This window comes from Argiope bruennichi, chromosome 11, assembly GCF_947563725.1.
Source record: "Argiope bruennichi chromosome 11, qqArgBrue1.1, whole genome shotgun sequence".
NCBI lineage: Eukaryota > Metazoa > Arthropoda > Arachnida > Araneae > Araneidae > Argiope > Argiope bruennichi.
Window position 1 is genome coordinate 90,712,490 of NC_079161.1, and position 21,714 is coordinate 90,734,203.

At 31.0% G+C, this 21,714-nt stretch overlaps 1 protein-coding gene across 2 annotated transcripts in view; it reads left to right on the forward strand.

The window, feature by feature from the left end:
- The window catches only part of LOC129956888 (muscle calcium channel subunit alpha-1-like), a 239,297-nt gene that overhangs the window by 116,094 nt on the left and 101,489 nt on the right, over nucleotides 1–21,714 (forward strand). For both annotated transcript variants that reach the window (XM_056068900.1, XM_056068901.1), the window contains exons 2-6: nucleotides 7,026–7,317; nucleotides 13,937–14,042; nucleotides 15,640–15,779; nucleotides 16,908–17,014; nucleotides 20,507–20,659. In XM_056068900.1, coding sequence (XP_055924875.1) covers nucleotides 7,026–7,317; nucleotides 13,937–14,042; nucleotides 15,640–15,779; nucleotides 16,908–17,014; nucleotides 20,507–20,659 — 798 coding nt within the window. The remainder of the gene's footprint in view (nucleotides 1–7,025; nucleotides 7,318–13,936; nucleotides 14,043–15,639; nucleotides 15,780–16,907; nucleotides 17,015–20,506; nucleotides 20,660–21,714) is intronic.

Consider the following 21,714-nt stretch of genomic DNA (forward strand, 5'->3'; position numbering starts at 1 on the left):
TATATCATTCACAGGAACGGAATAAAGCTTTGGTTCAAGACATTTTGAGCATGCGCTCAAGAATCATATGAAAAACAACAATTAAACTCAAACGGTTAAGGTTAGAGTGACGAAATTTCAAAATTTTCAAATGGCAGAACCAATTTTTTTTTTATAAGAATGTGTTCTCCATAGAAGAAAAACAATAAATAGCATTGGAGTAGTACCTGTAGCAAGGAAACCACCATCGGTAGACAAATCAAAAAAAAAAAAAAAAAAAAAATCAATAACGGCAGTAAAGCAACAGAAAGCAAAATATTTTACTGTGTTTCGCAAATTTTCTACTTGACCTATTTCAACCACAATGACACTTTGCAAGCGGCGGATGGTCCTAGAACCAAAGCACTTACCATGCCGAGAGGAATCTGTTGAATATCACGTCTCTGGTAGGCGCACCATAGTTGTTTTCTCTTTCCTTCTTAGTTGTTTAGCGCTGGTAATTTTTGTGCTATTGGTACGGTTTTAACGCTATTTATTGTTTTTTGCTGTGGAAACATTCCAATGAAAAAAAGTTTCAAAAGGTGTTGCCATTTGAAATGTTTGTCAATCTGTCGGAGACTGATCAATGCAGTTGTGGTGAGATTGGCACGGCACTTCATTATGCTACTGAATTGATCTTCAAGATCTCCTGGCATATGAAAAAAACTATCACCAAGCCATGAACAAGAAGGGCAGAAAAGAGTCGCCAGCAACTTCCTCTCCAAGCAAAATATCCATTGGATAATTAAATTTATCAGTGAAAATAGAAATCTTTTCTTGTCTCCCTAGCTTTCAACATCAAGTGTCCTACTCACAAGGACCAAGGGGAAAAAAAGCACCAAAGTTTCTTCACATTCATATGCATTTATAAATATCTTTAAATAGAGATTTTCTTTGTAACCATTAACCAAATTATTTTATATTAGATTTTTTTTTAATTCCATTTTCATCTACTATGTTATGATAACAAGTGAACACAGAATTCATGTGTTATTATTTTTATACATAATATCTTTTTGCATATTATTACTCCAAATAATTTTTCTATAACATCTCAAAGCAGAAAGCCGTAGTAAACTGTTCATATTATTATCATTTCTTATATGTTTGCAAATTTTGTAAATATTTAATTTTTTTGGTTCCTAAATAAATATTCTAGCATGTTATAAAATTCCCGTAACATGCCCATCAAACCGTTCAATGACCAAAATTGTTACGGATACGGGAATATGAGACGACATTCTGCTTTCTCACTGTAACTGTTAGAGGTTAACTGTTGTTTTTATTATGATTCGTGAGCGCATATCTCAAAAGACCTTGAACCAAAATTTTATTCTGTTCCTGTGAACGGCATAAGGTTAAAGCCTCATATATCGGGATTGTTTATATATAATATAATTTTTTAAGTAGAATCGTGGCCATAGACAGGGAGGACACTGAATTTTTAACTTATTCCATCCCGGGAGGCATGATTTATTTACAAGCAGAAGCGACGAGCACATCAACACAGAACGACACAAGAGCGAAAAGAGGAAAAGCTAATGAAATATTTATCCCCTTAATTATATACTGTGAGATTTTGATAGGGATTTCTTTACACGTGTCGATTTAGGTAAGGGAATCATAGGGATATTTGAAAAGAATGTGCTTGGCTTGGCAATTTTTTATCCCTTCACTCTGAGCGTGTGAACCACTGACTCAAGCCTTTTTTACAAAGTTTCTGTTGAATTAGTTAACTAAAAAAAGTAGAATGATATCAGAAAATAAGAAAATATTTTAGAATGAAGTTAATATGACCTGGATTAACATAGAACTTTGGTAATTAATTAGGATTAAATTAGATTTGAAAATATCATTTTATATATAATATATATATATAACCCGGTTTATGAGAAAGTCGAAAGAGAACATACGTAACGTTATATGAAGAAACGTAAAATCAAGTCTTTTGCTTTGTTTTTATGTTCAGCAGAATACTTTGTTCTTATTTTGATTTCAGTTCGAAGATTCCTCTTATAATGAGGCGAGAATTCTGTTTTGAAACCTTTGCAATAAAAAAAAATTCTACATTTCAGTTTTTGCATAAACCATTCCCCATACTTTCTTTTCGTCTTTCCAATTCAAAAATAATTCCATTTCTTTTCTTTCTCCTGTTCTTCCTAGACATATTTCTAAGAGTTAATTGGCAATTATAAAGTAAAAATGGAATCAAAGAACTGAACAAATGTTTTCCAAGTGTTGCTATCGAAGTGATAAAAAAGCAACCGAGTGTGGTAAATGGGAATTGGAATCCAGAGGACAGTGTGATCATTAAAATATTGCGAATTCTCTTTCTTTTTCAGCACTTGTAGTCAAAGCAAAAATGGGAAGGAAAGGGAATCTAAGAGCCAGTATTGTAGAAAATAATAGTAAATATATTTTTTATAAAAGAAAATAGTATTCAGTGTCGTGGACATTTTCTTTTGCTGCTCATAATAGAAAATAAGCTGAATGAAAGTTCCTAACTAAAAAAAAATGAGCATGGACCTTAATAAAAGCCTGTAGTGGTGTAAATAAATAAATAAATCTTCATATGGTACAGTTATTTTTTCCCTTCTTTTATTGCGAAAATTGAGACAAACCAGAAATATAATTTTCTATCCCATGCTTATATTGTTTACTTATATATTTATCAGAAAATCATGGTTTTAAAGAAAGACATGAAAATAGAACTGCTAAGTTCACCATACCGATTTATTACTATGATTTAAAAGTCAATGATTAAAAAATATAAGATTAATTATAATAATTAATAATCTAACTAATAACTAATAATCTACCATAATTAAGAATCTGTAATATCGTTTCTCCGTTCAAGAAAATTAATTGCAACTATTTATCGGATATAAAAAAAATATTCTATATCTTCCATGTAAATAGCTTATAACCGGCGTCCTGGCCTAGGAGTAGCGCGTGATCTGGACGTCCCGGGTTCGAGTCCTGGTTCGAGCATGATTGTTTTTTACCCTATGTTCTATCTGTGAGGTGTGTGAAAGAGCCCCCTCCCCCTGTAAAAAAGGGTTGTGCAAGCGAGTGTGTGTCATTTCTTTTCAGCTAGAATTCCGACTTCTGCCCTCGAATGCTAAGGGGTCTTTACCCTCAGAAGCTACTGCACCCCTCTTTCCGTTGTAACGCGGACACGACATCATCATCAAATAGCATGTAACTTGATAACCATAATTAAGAATCTGTAACATTGTTTCTCTCTTCAATTAATCTCATGGTCCACAGCTATTTTTATTGAAAGCTAATCATGACTCCTGACTCTGACAATCATTTGGCGACTTGGCGACGAAACGGAAGGTTCTAGAAAATACAAAAATTTTGGTTCTGTCTCTATTAAGAACCGAGATCTAGAGAATTTTCTGGAAAATTAAATACTCTGCCGGAGTTCCTATATGACTGGGGGCTGAAGCGAGTCAAACAAGATGATTATCTCTTTGAAGAGTTGATTGCAGACTGAGCTCTCTTGTTTATACTGAGCGCTGTTGATTGAGCTATTGCTATTGTTTAATTGGCAATTTTCTGTTTGTTTGTGTATTTTTGATTTCTGAAAGTGCTTTCTATATTTTGAACTCAGATTCCTTTTTTGTCACCTACGTTTCATGTTTTCTTGTCGAATAAAGCTTCGTTATGTGTTAAATATCTTACTGGAGTTTTTGCTCGTACATTCAATGAGCAATTTTTGCAAAACTTGAGTCTAATAATAATATGGCTAAGTAATATAATTATTAACACAGTTATATAGAAATATGAAACTTTAGATTACATTTATTTACTAACTAATTTTATTCTGTGTATTGGATCAAAAATACATTACGACATGACGTATCCAAGAGAAATTGAATGAACAAACATTCTCCCTCCTCGCAATGTATGTCTCTCGGTAAAAGTGAAAAGGCGTGGAAGAGTGGGCAGTTGACTTAAAGGGTCAGAATCGAAAAATGGACATTTGACCGCCAGCAACAGACAACGAAAATCGAGGAAATGAGAATAGTTGTTATAGAATCTCTACAGTAAATAACTAAAATATACTTGCTAAGTATTATTTTTATCTAGAGAATTTAAATAAAAGAAAGATTTATTGACCCTTAACTGGGGAGGTGCGGTCTACGAGACCGCATTTCATTTACACTCAAATTAAATTTTCTAATGAATGTATTAGTATGAAAAACTGCCAATATATTTTGCAGATATTTTTCTTGATATATAGATATGTTTTAGAAATTTTTCAAAATATATTACCGTTGAAAAAAGTAAATGCGTTGGAAGATACGTTTTCTTCTCAAATTACATGTTACAATAAATAATATTCTTGAAAAAACATATTACTTTTTAAATCATATTTATTATTACAGTATATGAAGGTATATAGAAGACAATATAATGTAAAATTCAACAATTATATGAAAAATAAAAAAAATTGGCAATGGTTAAAATTGGCTCTTTTTTTTATCGGTTTGTGTGACTTTCATAGCACGGTTTTCTAGAGCATTTTAAACATACATGGTCAGAACTAGTATAAAAATCAACCTATAAATTCTGTATATATATCTTTTGGTATATTAATATATTTTATAAATTTTTCAAAATACTAGAAAAATTAACTATGTTTGAACATACATGTCAGAATCAGATGAATGCGAACTTTCATCGAAAAACTCTTCTGTACGATTATCCTTATCACTAAAATCACTTTCTGCTTCATTTAAAAGTGTCTGGAACACTGTTTCATAATAGGATCAGTAAACTGGATAATATTTCGGGGCCAAAGTCTGCTAAGCCTTGTTTATCACTGGGACACTAACAGAGAGGGGCGGTCTTAGGGACCGCGCTTAAAGAAATAACTGAATTATTTTAAAAGGCATCCGTTGAAATCGGTTGAAAAAGTGCACGTGTATTGAAGGTCATAAAACAGGAAGCTACAGGGTCAATCCATTCAGTTGAGCTAAAAATAGAATTGGGGTGACCGAAAATCCATCACTAGCGGTCTCACAAACCGCACGTCCCCAGTTAAGGTTTAAAATCTCATTTAGTCATTAATTGGAATAAGATAGGCGATTATAAGTACCAAAATCGTCAAGATGTTAAAATAGTTATTGAAGGAAGAAGTAAAATAGAACGCGATGCCATTATTCAGCGTGAGGCAAGTTCCAGATACTGAATGACATGGGCAGCTGCGTTTATCTGATTATATTAATGGATGTTGCGTCAGTTGATTTCATTATGAATGGATTCATATTGGTAGGAGGTTATTATACAATATCTCCACAACGTTGTTCAATATTCTGAATGTGAAATATCTTGAAGGTATTATCAGAGCAATGTTATCCATAGGTAAAACAAATATTTAATGGAATACAACTCGTAAAGATAAACAATCGTGTTTATTGCAATAATTTTTACTTTCTCGTATATGTAGTATAGAGAAAGTATAATAATCGCCAAAAAAAGTTCGAAGTCGAGATGTTGATGAGTCACCACGTTTTAGACAACTTTAAATTCGAAATATATATTTTTGGAAAATAGTCCGTTTGCCTCTATGTCTGTGACAAATGCTTTCAGCTATATGGATGAAATTTGGTATACGGTCTTAACACCATATTTGTAAATTTCTATCATCAAATTTTGAGCACATTCCATCCATATAATGTCTGTCTGTCTGGCTGTTACAATATAATTTAACGTGATAAATACAAAACAAAGAGAGCTAGATGGATAAAATTCGTTAAACATATTTAACATCTATAGTGCATCCCTCTATCACATTTTGGGCTAACTCCAATGAGGAGTGGATCATTCAGTTTGTACTTTCAGAAACATATAAACGTGTTAACTCAAAAACGTAGTGATTTAGATATATTTAATTACTGTGTAATTTTGTGCTTGCAATTGTAGTTTCGTGTTAAATTTTGATTACAATCGGATGGGTGTTTGAAAAGAAAAGTCGATTCGAAAAGCGTCTAAGAGAAAATTCGATTTTGTCGCCAAAAAAAACTCACCAATGTTGACAGGATAAATTCACTAAAATTGTTAAATTCATGCCAAAGGTTAAAATTTCGTAACTATAGTACGCCAATGCCTACAAAGGGTTTCTTGAGTTAAAACCGTTATTACAGAATATGCGAGAAAGTGTTGGGAAGACCAATTCCACTGTCTATATCTATTAATAGTTTGGAACAATTTAGCCAAATCTGGCAATCGCAAAACAGTACCAAATCGATCAGATTTAATTATATAAGAGCGCACTCTTTATCACAACCTTTGAGTGCTTTCAAGTCAAGATTTATTATATCTTACACCATTATTACGATATTTTAGATAATGATATCTCATTAAAGGCAATTTCCTTGACACCACCGTTACATAATATTTTGTAAATATGTCTACCACTTAATACTGTCCTACGCTGTTCTGTCTTAGTAATTCTACAAGCAACAAATAAAATATTTTTAAATTATATTAGTGCTGTGAATTTGTTGGGTATTTCATGCTGCATGAAATAATTCCTATAAGATATACAAAACACTGAACAAATAGTGTTACAATGTATCAATTCTACAAATATATAGTACGGTTTTTTTTTCCACATCCATACAGAAGATTCTTTTAATTTGTTTAATAAAAAATATTTAAATTTAAAGAATTTTTTTTTTTTCATTCTTAAATATTTGTAAACAGTGTCACAAATTTCTAATGAATAAATAAAAAGTGAAAATTAAAAAAAAAACAAAAAATGCATAAACATAAGTATTTAATATTTCGATTCAACTGGTTTATTTCGATTTCTTTTACTAAGAATGGTACGATCCATTTATGAGTTTTACTCTTGAATTTCACAGCTTAACTACTTCAGCTTTTGTTGTATTATGTGATATTTTGATTACAATAATGAAATTGAATACTGTAATACAATGATAACATTGATTACTGATTTCTTCTAACCTGTTGACTTTTGTCTTCCACAGCCCCAAGCCATGATCCCGAAAGCAAGGGCGTCGAGTCGTTGTCCAGCAGCCTTCCGTCCAAGCCGCCGGGGGAGCAGGCGGAGGCAGGGGGTGAAGGAGGCGAGGAAAAGCCTCTATCGAGCGCGTGGCAGGCCGCTTTGGGAGCCACCTCGGCCATGGACAAAGAGAAACAAGAGCGCAAGCGGGTGGTGCGCAAGCAGCCTAAGGTGGTTGAGCGCCCGGTCAGGGCCCTCTTCTGCCTTGGACTCAAAAATCCCATCCGAAGCCTCTGTATCACCATAGTCGAATACAAGTATCCTTTTCAATTTTATTTATTTCAATTTTATTTGCCGGTGTCCTGGACTAGGGGTAGAGCGGCTTACCCGTGATCTGGGCGTCCTGGGCATGGTTGTCCTCTACCCTGTGTTCTATTTGTGAGATGTGTGAAAGAGCCCCCCCCCCCCCGTAAAAAGGGTTGTGCAAGCGAGTATGTGAGTGTCATCCTCATATGAGCTAAGTCAGACTTCAGCCCTCAGGTGCTTAGGGGTTCTTACCCTCAGAAGCTACTGCACCCCTCTTTCCTCTATCTCTTATTCTTGGTTTGAATTGGAGTTGTATCCAAGGGGGATAAGCAACAACATTTATTACTTTTTTTACATATTTTTTAACTTCTTGCGCTTGTCTTTGGCAACTTATATTTAGTACAAATATTTTTTATATATAACTTTGAATACGAATATTTTTTAACTTTGCAGTTTTCTTTCTTTATCTTATATTTATATTAATCAGAGAATAAGTTCCGTTGACCAATTAAACGAACGATAAATCTAACGGATCAAATCTTGTATTGTTAATGCATTGGACTATATTTAGACATACTGGGTGTCCTAAAAATGACTGATGTATCATTAAAAATAAATTATGGAATACAATAGAAATGTATTGTTTACGGCCTTACGCTTGGGGAATCAGGAAATTTTATCCCACCAAATTTCAAATTCAGTTAACTTTGCTATCGATAGACGGCGCTGCGAAATAGGAAAATCGGTTTAAAAATGTTGTAAAGACTGTTTCAAAAAATTAAAAAAAAAAATAATGTTTTTAATGTTACCCACATTTGCAGCAACAGTGTGGTGCAGCTTGAAGCAAAAATGAGTAACAGAATGACTATTTCAAGTATTTCGTTTTAACTTTACTTATTGCATATCGCCTCACAGCGCCATCTGTCGATGGTATGGGTAACTATATTTAGAAATGGGTGAATAAAATTCCCTGCTTTCCCAAGTGTAAGACCACAAACTATGTATCCTGTCACATTCCATTAGTATTTTTCGGATACCCGGTAAGTGCCATCTATATCATAATGAAGCAACATATTCGTATCAAAGAACGATGCTGCCTCTGTTAATCGAGTAGTGACGTTTTGTTTGCAATATCATCTTAAAACCTTTTCAAAAAAAAAAAGCAAAGCTTTAATTAAGATTTTAAATGTGTGAGAAAATAATAAAGAAGGATATATGTTTGTAAAAGAGATTATGGATTGTCTTCCAGATAAAGTCTGTGATGAATTTTTGTATTGAAACTTCTTTATGAATAAGTTAATTATCAATTTCAATTTCTCAATCACTCTCTAGCTTTATCAATTTCTCTAATTGAAGTATGACTAAAGCCATCCACGTAGTATCTGCATCTTTGTCGCTTCCGACACTTTGTTGATCAACTTATGTCTGCATAATTATGTATAATCATTTCAGGATAACCTGGAAAATTTATTACAATACTGGACAAAAATTTTTTTTTTAATTCGGTATACATCATTGTTGAAAACTCTTAAAGGATTGCAGCTTCTTACCCCTTTATTTGAAATAGAGCGATGGTAGAAATATGAACTTTCATACAGCGCATGCGCAATAGAAAGAAATCTAAACTGACCTGAAATGCAGACTTTTAAGATATTCCCTCTTTCTTCTACTTAGGAAAGAGATATTAATAGATTAATAACAGATTGAAAGTTCAGCAAGATTGCGTTAGGTTATTGATGTATTTAAAAGTTAAATAAGGGATTCTAAAATATCCAAAATCTACATGTATACATAATATTATTAAAGCAAATATTTGATTTCATAAATATTTTTATAATTAAATGCACGTAAATAAAAGATATAGGAATCGAACAGATTATATTTCATAAATTATTAAAATTATCCTACTATTTTGTCTTTCATACGATCTGTACTTTTTACAAGCTGATTTATTAGCACAAAAAGGAGAGGAAAGTTATTTAATAAACCTGCTAGCAGCTTCCTCTTAACCTAATTGACTTTGGCAGCAATCTAGTCTACCTAGTTGGATATCCATCACTGAATGGTGATCAAAATTAATCATTTCTGATTTATTGTTTATTAGAACGTGTTTGCTTTCGCTATCGTTTTCTAAATTAATAAATGAGCAATAAAGGGATTATTTTATCTGGATACGAGGCAAATAAAAACATTAAAAGACTAATACTCGTGAAAATAGTTCAGCTTGCATTTTGTGTGATTTTTCTGTTAACAGAACGGAAATAATAATTTCTAAATATTTGTTTATATCTATACAAATGCCATTATTTCTAGTATTTATTGCAACTCGGCCTTTAGATTTTGAAGCACCTATCAAAAATACGGAATAGAACCTCAACAAATAATTCAACATTAAATTCATTAATAAATTGTTGAGGGACGAGACTCTTTATAACTTCATTATGAGGTAGATGAAAATGATAGACGAGTTTCAGGAAGAGTTATTTAATTATTTTCTAAGTTCCACATTTCACAAGACAAAACAAACACGAACACGAAAATACACAACACTAGCTAGAATATCATGTAATAATGATCTTTAAGAAGGATCATGGGAAATATACTTTGATGTTAATAAGGTAACGCCATCTGTTGATCAAAAGAGAAGGTTATAGAGTTATGTAATGTCTACAAAATAAAATTGACTTTTAATATAAAATGGGAATATATTCAACATTTATTTTCTTGTTTTAAGCTGAGTTTTCATTTTAGAAAACTCAGCTGGAAATAACCAATTATTGATATAAAAGAAAAATGTTTATATGATTTAATTTCCTTTCTTTTAAATTCGGCAAATTAATCTTAGTTTCGCTTATTTTACGCCTTCATTCTTGAGCTATGAAGACTTTCATTATTTATTATTTCAAGTTTTCCAAAACTTCGAGTGACTTCAGCTGAAAATTAGTAGCAATATTAATAAAAAACATGATAATACAAATTTATGCATTTAAAAAATAATTCTAAAAATTAGAATAACCGGGGAAGAAGAATATGAGAAAAACATATTTTTATATTTATAAAAATGCAAATACATATATATATATATATTTAACTATACATATTTAAATTACCATCATTGGTATAGTGACACACTTTTGCAAGATATATCCATTTATGGGTTATCTCAAAAGCGAAACCGAAACAAACAACTGATGTCTTTTATCTTTTTTTCTGAAAATCAACTATCGTTTGCGAATTATTTGACTGTAAAACAAGTAATTCATTTCTTTTCTTTTTTTGCATAATTTTTTTCTGGGAACTAAGCTTCCATAATAAAATTTCACTATTGCAAATGAAAATCTTGTTCACACTTTTCTCTCTCAATAAAAAACGGATTAATATTTCTGCGATTCGCCAGAAGTGCTGCGGCAGACAGATTGATGATTCGTGCATTAAGTTTCGAGCCACTAGAGAGCGCTATAGTCACTATAAGTAGCAAACAGCTTCATAGCATTTAGACTGCATTTAGAGAATTATGCATTAGACTACATTTTATATGGATAACCCAATATAATGAAATTGAGAAATGTGTTTCCCTAGCCAAGAAATTTTAAACATTCTAATGGAGACCGAACAAATATAAATTCTCAGATAATGCTATAGAATACTTTAATTTTTTCATAGAGATTTTTTTTCTGTTATTTCAGTTGTAACATTCGTATTTTAATGCCAGCTACAAACACATACAGATTTTTCTTACACTGTTATTTTTTTCTTGTTTCAAATTAGGTTTATTATATAGGAAACAAACTAAATTTTGGATTTATCAAATGATTTGAATCTTTGAGCTCTTATTTCCGAAATATGTTCTCAGCAAAAATTTCTTCTAGAAACCTCTCTTTTTTCCCCACCAAAATGACGCTCGTTTTCTTTCCTTTTTTCAGGGGGGGGGGGACGTTGGAATACAGAAAATAAATTTAGCTCCAAATTATACCTTGGTCTTCTATTTGCTAAATGCGTTTTCGATAAAAGTTCAATTTAGGTGTCTTCTCTTTCTTTTGCAAAATGGTGCTATCTTTTTCTATTCTATTCTTCTTGGACTTGAAACATAGGAAATAAATTTGTCTCGATTTTATAATTTAGTAACAGTTTTTTCTCTACATATTATGAAACTGAACATCATTATTAATTTGGACCTGGGATATACGGTTATGTGGTTGACTTTAGAGATGCAAATGATCTATTGTTTCCAAAAAAAGAATCATTTCTGAATTTTTTCTAAGGTCGTATAAAGTCTACTTACAACCAGTTGCTAAAAGTTCATCATTTCTTAAATATCCACAATTAGCTATTTTACTTCCTTTAATTTCAGCTAATATTTGCTATTAGCTTTTTAAAAAACTCAAAGTATCAAAATGTACTTTAATCATATAATTGTTTTAACAATAAAATTGAAATTCATGTAACTAATCTTGGTTTTTAGATAATTATAAGTCAATAACTAACTTTGAAAAGAATGTTGATTTAGTTATCGCCAATTACTTCGATGAAGAAAAGTTAGTTTCTTATCTCAAAGAAGTTAAGTTTCTTATTTCCAACTAAACTGAAGTATCCCAATTTTTTAATTAATTATTAATTAGCAATTATAATTTTATTTAATAATAAGCTCAATGAATTTCTTTTCTGAAACCAATCTTGCCCTCAAAAATATTTCAGTGGGCTATTTTCGTACATTAATGATATATTAAAGTGTTTATATGCAGAGAAATTTATCGCTGTTCATATTTACATTTTCCCCATGATTATAGCCCATATCTCACATTTTCATACACAATGGAAAACTTTTATCCTTGAGCTGTTAATTTTATAATCGAACAAGTTTTGTATTTTAAAAATTAGTTAAACATTTCAACTATAACAACTATCATGGCTATGGATTCTCTAATTAACTTTCTTTGAATTTCAATAACGAAATAAAAATGTTTTCTTTTTCAATTTTTTTTGAATTTTTATATTTTCTGCCATTTCTGCTTAAACTGGGTGTAACATTTAGTCCAGTATAAAATTTAGACATATATTTTAAATTTTTTGTATGCTTTAATGTTACTGTTATAGAAATTTCTTCAGATTGCTTTCGACTTTTTTTTTTAATTTATTTTTTTATAGAAAGAATCTCTTTTTGCTTGTAATACAGCTACAATCATGGCCTGTTGCCAACATAGTTTGTTTCAAATGCACTACATTATTTTACAGGAAGCCGATTTCTATTGCTATGCTTTCTCATTTAATGGCTGGGAGAATCCTTAAGTTTAGCCCAATTAATCTTTTTTTTTTTTTTTTTCCCTTAGCTTTAACTTTTTGCAACATGATGCCTGAGAAAGCTTTCAATCAAAGCATAAAAGTGATCTGATACCACTTTATATATTTTGCAAGAACTCTGTTTTAGATCCACTGAAATACTTTAGTATTTAATCTTGATTCCACTTCAAAAATTCCACCTTCAAAATTTGTTTAGTTTTGAAATTTAAAATATCACACATAAAATTTGCCTTCTTTATTCTTTCGTGTACGTAGTATAGAGAAAGTTTAGTAATAATCAAAAAATTCGAGCTCCAGATTTTGGCGAATCTCCACGTTTTAGACCTCCTTGAGTTTGAAAAACATATTTTTGGAAAATGTCCTTCTATCTGTCAATAACAAAGGTAACTCAAAGTAATTTGAGCTAGAAGGTTGAAATTTGATGATGATTTTTATACCAAATTTGCAGATATCTCTCAGATTTTGTGCAAAATCTGTTTAGAAGAAGTTCATCTGTCCGGCTGTCCGAATATAAGGTAACAAGATAACTACAAAATGAAGAGAGCTAGATAGATAAGATTCGGTTCAGAGATTTAAAATCGATAGTGTAGAAGTCTGTCAAATTTTGGGTGAATTTCAACAAAAGGCTGACTGTCTGTCTCTTTTGCTCTTAGAAATATGTAAACGCAATATTTCAGAACCGAAATGACTTAAATATATCAAATTTGGTATGGGATTTTATGACTAAAAATGTAGTCTTGTGTCAAATTTTTGTATCAACTGATTTGGAAAAATGTGTCTGAAACAGAAATTCGATTTTCGGATACTATTAATGGTATGCCAGATATTAATCGCCAAAAATCTCGCCAAGGATGACGCCATAGATACAGGGAAAATGCTAGAGTCACGCCGAAAGTTAATAGTTTCTGACTATTATACACTAAAGCCATGCAAGACATTTTTTTGACATGAGAAATTAGCTAGAATGTTTTGGAGAAATCACTCCCGCGGGTTTATCATTAAAATGTAGCATCTGCAGTTAATGTCGAATTAAAAGAGTCGTTAAATTATTTCATTATTTGCATATTTTCAAATTTATTTGCTTCTGTCGCTTTTTTAACTATTTGAATTTATTAATTTGGAATATTGAATTCATTCTAATATTAGTTAGGAATATTGGATTTATTCTAAATTTTATAGCATTAATAAATTAACAATAACTTTGTATACAGCTTCAGAAATCTTCAACTGTTCCATTAAATTATAAGCAAAACAGCAAAAATACAATCCTTTGAGCAGATTTTTTTTTCCCTGCCATTTGTTTCCTTTCTAATTTCCTTAACTTTTTTATAGAGCTTTTGAATATCTTATACTTTTAACCATTTTTGCCAATTGTATAGCCCTAGCTGTCTTCACCCCTTTTCCATTTGGGGACTCCAATGCAGTAAATGCGACATTGGTAAGTAAATTATCATTTAATTATTTTTTTTAAAAAATACATTTTAAGCTAGGAAGCCATTGATGAAATGAATCTTTTTACCGACTTTTATTTACTCAGCATGCTTTATGGCTGCAAATTTCAAACCTTGTAAAAGATTTTTCATTTACTTCTTAATATGCTATTTTCAAATTTTGTGTTGCTTGTTCTCGATAGCTGCATACATTTTCAATATTTTTAAAACTCACTTATCAGTAAATTGATTCACTGAATTTTGGATTCCATTGGAAGGACTCCATTTGTTAGTGAATTTGAAAAAAAATTAATCGCAAGATTTCATCACATTTAAAATGAATTAGAAAGTGCAGATTAAAAAAATAAGAAGAAGAATGCAGAAATTTTCTTCGAAAAGCACACTTTCATTAAAAGTACAAAAGAAAGGAGTTGGAATAATCCATTTATTTCAGTTTTTGAAGAGGAATCTGTAACATGAAAACGCTAGTCTTTGAAAACAATACATTAACAAAACCAAATTATAATGGTCGTAGAAGGGGAAAAAAATTAACATTTATTAAAAATAAAATATATAGCATGTATTAAAATAATTAAAATGAATTTAAAATTTAATATAAAATCAATAAATTAGCTTGCAAGAGTGTAGTTTGCTCTAAGTACCATGTTCTTGTGGTATAACGTTTTTCTCCTGCTAATTAATCCTGCTGAGTTCCTAATATTAAACATAGATGGCGCTGTACTTCCTTTTCATTCCAATATTTCATAAAATATGATTAGTTATTTCATGAAATAACTAAATATTCTAATGAATGATTATTAATGAGCAGGCATTCGTGAAAATTTTCTTTTTGACGATAACATCTTTAAAGCAGGAAAAAAACGTGCAGAGACATAAAATTTCTATAGATGTCGCTTCTGTATATTTTATTTACATATTAGGGTTGCGGAATTGTTTGTTTAAACTCGAATCTCGCATGCTTTCCAATATCTTCTACAATTACTATAAGAGAACACGTATTTGGATGTGGTTTTTCAAACAAATGGTGTACATATTTAATAATGGTAGGGAAATGACCAACCAAATGATAATAGCTTCCTGTAATAAAATAAATTATCAGAATCTGTGTGTCTTGAATTTTTATATTATTTTAAGATACAGTGCCATTTATGTAAGCAATCTGAAACTAATTTATTTTTTACTTTCTAGAAAAAAATTCCACGCCTTAAGAATTGTAGTGCAAACCACATTTATTTACATCGATAGAGTTTATATTGAATTTAAAATGAATCAAGAATTTTTGGCATATTCTGCATTACGAATGCTATTAAAATTGCTATTTACTTGATACTTTTCCTATCAGTTTTTAGCTTTAACGTCTTCATTTTGATCCCAACATTTTTGTTTTAAAAAATGTATTTCTTTAGGTCACATGCACGGTGAGAAAAAAACTTTTTTGTATTATTTTTAGTTTTTCTGATACGAACTCTGAAAAGTTCGCTGCATGGATATCATAAAGATATATCAAAATGGTTTTTGTAATTACACTCTTGAAATGATAGGTTGTGTTTGTGCTAACTGCTTTGTTTACCATCTCTCCTCCAGGAAAAAGTAGAGTATATATTTTTGGTGATTTTCACCCTGGAGTGCGTGATGAAAATCATTGCGTACGGTTTCGTGCTCCATCCTGGTGCTTATCTACGGAACACATGGAATCTTCTAGATTTTGTAATTGTAGTTATAGGGTGAGTATATCTATGGAACAGCTTGGCTTTATTAGTTGATAGTAAATGATATCGGTTGTAAAAATATAGTTAGTTATATAAACATCTCAACCACTTACAACTCGATTACATAAAAATCTTATCACTTTCTTTACACTGACTCAATAATTGCTTGTAAGGTTCCAATATTTCAAGAGAATAAAACAGAAATAAAACATTCCTTGAGGCATTTCGTTAGTTTCATTTATATAAACATTTCGTAATAGGAACAAACATTTGTGTGCATGATCAAAAAAATGAGCAAAGAATTTAATAAACGTTTCCAAAGTTTTAGCAGACATTTTAAAATAATTTTTTACATTGAATCAAAACATTTAATGTAAGAAAAATATTATCAGAAGGGAGTCAATAAATGTGACATTAATCATATACCAAGCATATTTGCGCTTTACATCTGCCACACATGCGAACTTAACAATGCCGTAGGATCTTATATAATTTTCTAGATGCATAGAAGAATTTAAAATTAAATTGGCCCACCGAGTAGGACTTTACTCCTCTGCATCGATACTCATGCATTAATTTCAATTATCCATTTAAATAGTTTCATGACATCCAATCATCCATGTAACCAATAATCCAACTGCTGACAGCCAATATTCCTATAAAAATTGATGCAGACATTTGGGAAAAACATTTTCAGAATTGCAGCACACATTCTTGTAGACATTTTCAGAATTGTAGCACACATTCTTGTAGACATTTTCAGAATTGTAGCACACTCTCTTGTAGACATTTTCAGAATTGTAGCACACATTCTTGTAGACTTTTTCAGAATTGTAGCACACATTCTTGTAGACTTTTTCAGAATTGTAGCACACGTTCGTGTAGACATTTTTCAGCACTGTATCATACCTTCATGCACACATATTTTCAAAATTTTAGCCCACGTTCGAGTAGACATTTTTCAGAATTGTAGCACACATTGAAGCAAACATTTTTCAGAATTGTAGCATACATTCATGCAAATATTTTCATAAATGAAGTAGACATTCTGTTAGACATTTACATTTTTAGAACAGGCATTCATTTTGAGATTTATTCTGTTTTAGATCTGTCTTGATTTATTTCTGTTTTGCTTTTTTCCAGTGTCGTGAGTACAGCTCTGTCCAATCTAATGAAGGATGGTTTCGATGTAAAGGCCTTGAGAGCTTTTCGTGTCCTCAGGCCCCTTCGGCTCGTATCGGGTGTCCCAAGTAAGTACAACTTTTATACTCATTTCGTATTCATCAGTGTTTTTAATAAATTCCTTATGTCTTATTTTATTTCTGTTGACATAAAATTTAATTATTAATTTGTAATTCACGTCCTGGGGTGCAAGAGTTCGTGATTAAAATATAGTATTTTACTATTTTCAGAACGTAATTTTCAATTAATTGCATAATTTTGCTTCGCTTTGATTCAATATGAGAGTTGTCATCTGATTGTAAATTATAAAGAAGCTGCAATCACAATTCCATAATATTTGTAATATGATTACATGATTTAGATACTATATGAATTTTAAAATGTCTAACATTAAAAAATAAAAAAAAATAGTGGAAATGATTTTAAATAACAAGATTTTATTAATCTATTAAAATATAATCAAAAGAGAAAGAACAAAAACATTCAATGAAAATTAAAATATGTAATGAGTTTGATGTAAGCGCCAATTTATACAAAATAATTATAGCAGCACTTTAAGATTTGTGCATATAAATTCTTAATATATATATATATATATATATATATATAATATTGATCAACGTTTAATATTGTAAGTGTTGTTAATGCACTTATCAAGGCGTGCCTTCTAAGAACATTTTTTATTCATTTGTTTCTAAAATGCACTTGTGGATTAACCACCTTTTTTTTATATCAGTACAAATTTCTTTGTATTCAAGCGAATTCACACAGAAAAACTTGCAAAAATTTTTCAATACATAGAATCTTATGGTTATCTTTCAAGTGAACTTATATGCAAGCAATTATTATTCTTTTAAATAGTTTCTTTTTTTAAAACAGATTAATCAATGCAATCGCAATTCATGAATTTCTCTTCTATTAACCAAGTTTTAAAACTCTCGTATTGACTAATGTAACTTGATTCCTTAACGTATCGCTTTAAGGAATAGTGCGTTCGAAATGTATGCATACTAATCCAAATCTTCATATTTGAGCAGTCGATGTTTAATTTCTTTTATCTAACAAAAATGAAATCTCATTCGCTTTATTGTGATTTTTTGCAAAATTTACTATGCAGCGATTCATTGCCTGACTTTAAAAAGAGGTGCTTTAAAAATATATTCCGCAGTTAACTGGTTTATGATCTCCCTTGTTTCACTCATAAGCACCTACTGTTTGATGAACAGTTCTCAACTTGTGCAGCATGAGACGTTAACTTTATTAACATGAGTTATTATCCCCTTTTTTACTTTTACGGGTTTCTTAACTTTTTCCCGAAACTTCATGAGAGAATATTGACTTCAAACGTCTTTAGATTCTAAAATTATCCATATTACAGCAAGAGAAATAAGTTCAGAGCGATGTGGGCTTTCACCATAAAAAGTGCGCTTATGTAAAGTAGCTATACGTGACGCGATGAGACTACCACAGCGCCACCTAGCAAAAGAATTTGGAGGCAAGTGTTCCTACCTCAGAAATTGTATCAGATATAGGTAAAATGTCAATGTGAGGTCGTAATACAAAAGTAATGACCTCATAAAATTTAAAGCATCCTCGATTTAGTAACAAAAAAGATCTTGGGTACATTAATGTTATAAAGAGGAAGCATTAGATCTAGTTTTGGTCTAGATTTCCAAAATTACACCGTATTGGGAATATAGCATATTAACATCTTTGAAGATTAATCTTGACTGATTAAGGAATGCAATGCGTGGTGTAATTTTGTCCTCTACGTGTTGAATTCTTGGAAGTTCAATCAACTCTTCTTGCGAGTATAATATTTGCGAACAAAGCTTGCTTTTGGCATACAGACTTCCAAAATAGACTGAACTAGTAAAAGAACATATAAGGTGTTGGAAATTTCTGCTAGATTTATTATAGTTTATATCAAATTCGAGTCTATAAGTTTTGATGTTGATTTTCTATTACAAGATGTATTTTACAAGTTCAGGTTAATGGAAGCAAAATGCCTGGTATTTTTTATATGTAATCTCCGATTTTGTTGAAATGATGCCTCTGTCTTCATTTCTGGACTAAATTGGTATTGTGACTAAAAGAAAATAAGTTCAGCGAAGTGAAAAACAGAACTGATTAATAAGTAACGGCTCATTTCCTTTGCTTTTTATGATATCACAGACTACACAAAAGTAACAGCAACAGAAAAAGAACGTTTCGAAACTTCATCTTGCTGTTAATGTGCGTAAGATTTCTTTTTATACTAATTTGATGATCCTAAACAATTTTGTGACTGACATATTCCAAGTTGTCGGAGTGGCTTCTCCGCAGGAATGTTAAATCTAAATTTTGCAGCCAGATGGTGTTGCAAGTAATGTTATCACTTTCCATACAAGTTTTATGACTATAGATCTCGCCATTTAGCAGTTAGATGAAGGGGTTGTATGTGAAGGCATTTTATAGTCAAAATTAAAATATATGCGTTAAGAATGTTTAGAAAAAAAAAGGCAGGGCATAAAGAAATGCCAAATATTCGTAATTTAAATTTTAGAAAACGAATTGCATATGTACAAAAAATGAATCATCTAAGAAGCTTGATCATAACTTACCTTATAATTTTTTGTTTTTATGCATTCAGTAGTTATACGTTCCGAAGCTCTTAACAATTTTATAAAACATTTTACGACTATAGCGTTATAATTTGTAATTGCATGTGCCGTGGCTAAATAAATGTAGATAATAGAATAATGTTTAACGAGGAACTGTTCTACTGTTATTGATCTCAGATTTTTCACTATCGATTTCTATATGAGTGCACCGAGATATGGTAATATTATACGCGTTTATTTATTTTGACTAAAAGTTTGAAGCCCTGATAATCTGGTTACAGTCACTTAGATCTATATCGGATCGATCGAAGTTTGAAAGCTGCTATCCTAAATATCCACCATGTGCTTTCTAAAGTTCTGTGATTAGGGATATGAGTCTGTAGCGTCTTGGTGTGCTGCTGCATTAGAATATAGAAAATAGCCATTGTTAAACAGGAATCATGTGGAGTGCTAAGTTTGGGCATGCATATGACATTCGAAGCAATTAAAATGTGTTTGCGAATACAAAAGTGAAAAATGATTGCTATGAATCTTGAAAAGGGCAAATTTCTGAAAAAAACAGGGTTTAAAATTTAATTTTTTTCAAGTGTGAAATTGCATTACATGGAACATCGAAAATACCATCAAATTGTATTACTTGAAACATCGAAACTACTACATTAAATTGTATTACAAAAAACATCAAAAATATTGCATCAAATTGTATTACCTGAAACATTGAAAATACTTCCGAATTAAATAATTCATATCAATAATATTGCTAATTTAACTTCCTTCTAAAACAAAATAGGCTGATTTATAGATGAATATCCTGGGAATCCGATATGTAGCATTCAAATATCCCCATGCGCACTAATGACTTTGTCGATATTTCTGTTCTAAAAGGTCAAAGTATTCAATTACATTTTGAAATGAGTTAGAAGTTTGAATATACGTTTCTTTTTTTTCCCATTGCAGGTCTTCAAGTGGTGCTCAACTCCATCCTCAAAGCCATGATTCCTCTCCTTCACATCGCATTACTCGTCATCTTCGTCATCATCATCTACGCCATCATCGGGCTCGAGCTCTTCTCAGGAAAGATGCACAAGACGTGCTTCAACAACGTCACGGGTGAGCAGCAGCATCCTGATTACATTATTTATTTTGAATGAAGGAATAATATCAGTTCTTTAAGAACTCGGATCATTTTAAAATGGACCGTTTCAAATAGAGGGGTATAACCAATCATTTTGCTGCATGAGGGTGACACCTGTCTATAATTTTTTACTGCTGTGATTAATTTCTGAAGTCATAACAAATTCTGAAAATATAAAATATGGTAAGGTGAGAAACAAAATAAATTAAATATTGCGTCGTATATTCTGCTTTTGCTAATTACTAGCATTATTTAAAATCGGTTAATTCGATGTGTGCTCTAGCAGGAAACTATTTATTGTTGTCGGATTGGTTATTGGGGACCCATTCATTTTCGAAGTGGTGTAAGCCCCCCCCCCCTTTTTTTTGTTTAGAAAAAAATGGAAGATTACCGAATTCAAATATGTAAGGAAGGTTAAATCTAGAAATGTTCTATTAATTTGCGAATATATAATTTACTTATATAAATCTACTTTAGACGAATTTAACTAATGTTGTGTATTTTTACTATCCATAAATTGATTTCTGCCATTTTCATAATGTGTCAATTACAAAAATCATTTAATTTCAATTATGACAAATTGAATATATTTAAAATATATTTTATTTTAATCTAATTTTGTTTATAAACAGTAAAAAAAAAAAGAAGGAATTCTTTTTGAGAGTTCTGTTCATTTTAACTATATAAATGTAATTAAGATATTGCTATAGTCTCTGTCTTTTCTGTAGGCGGTTCACATTTTCTACCGCGTTACCAGACAACCAATAACGAGGTAGAAAATATGACCTTGAACCGCCTATTGAAAATACACAGACTATAATTATTTTGTGTTTCCGTTGGTATTAAATTATGTTGAATTATCATTTCCTGATATTAATTACGAAGTTAATTCACTTTTGGTGAAAATAAACAAAATAATCTTCGATACGTAAAATAAATAAAATACCACGTGACCTTTGCCATTTATGTGTATGGAAATTGGGTTACATCGCTTTCATAAGCAATCGCTAGGCATTTTATTTTCTTGGCA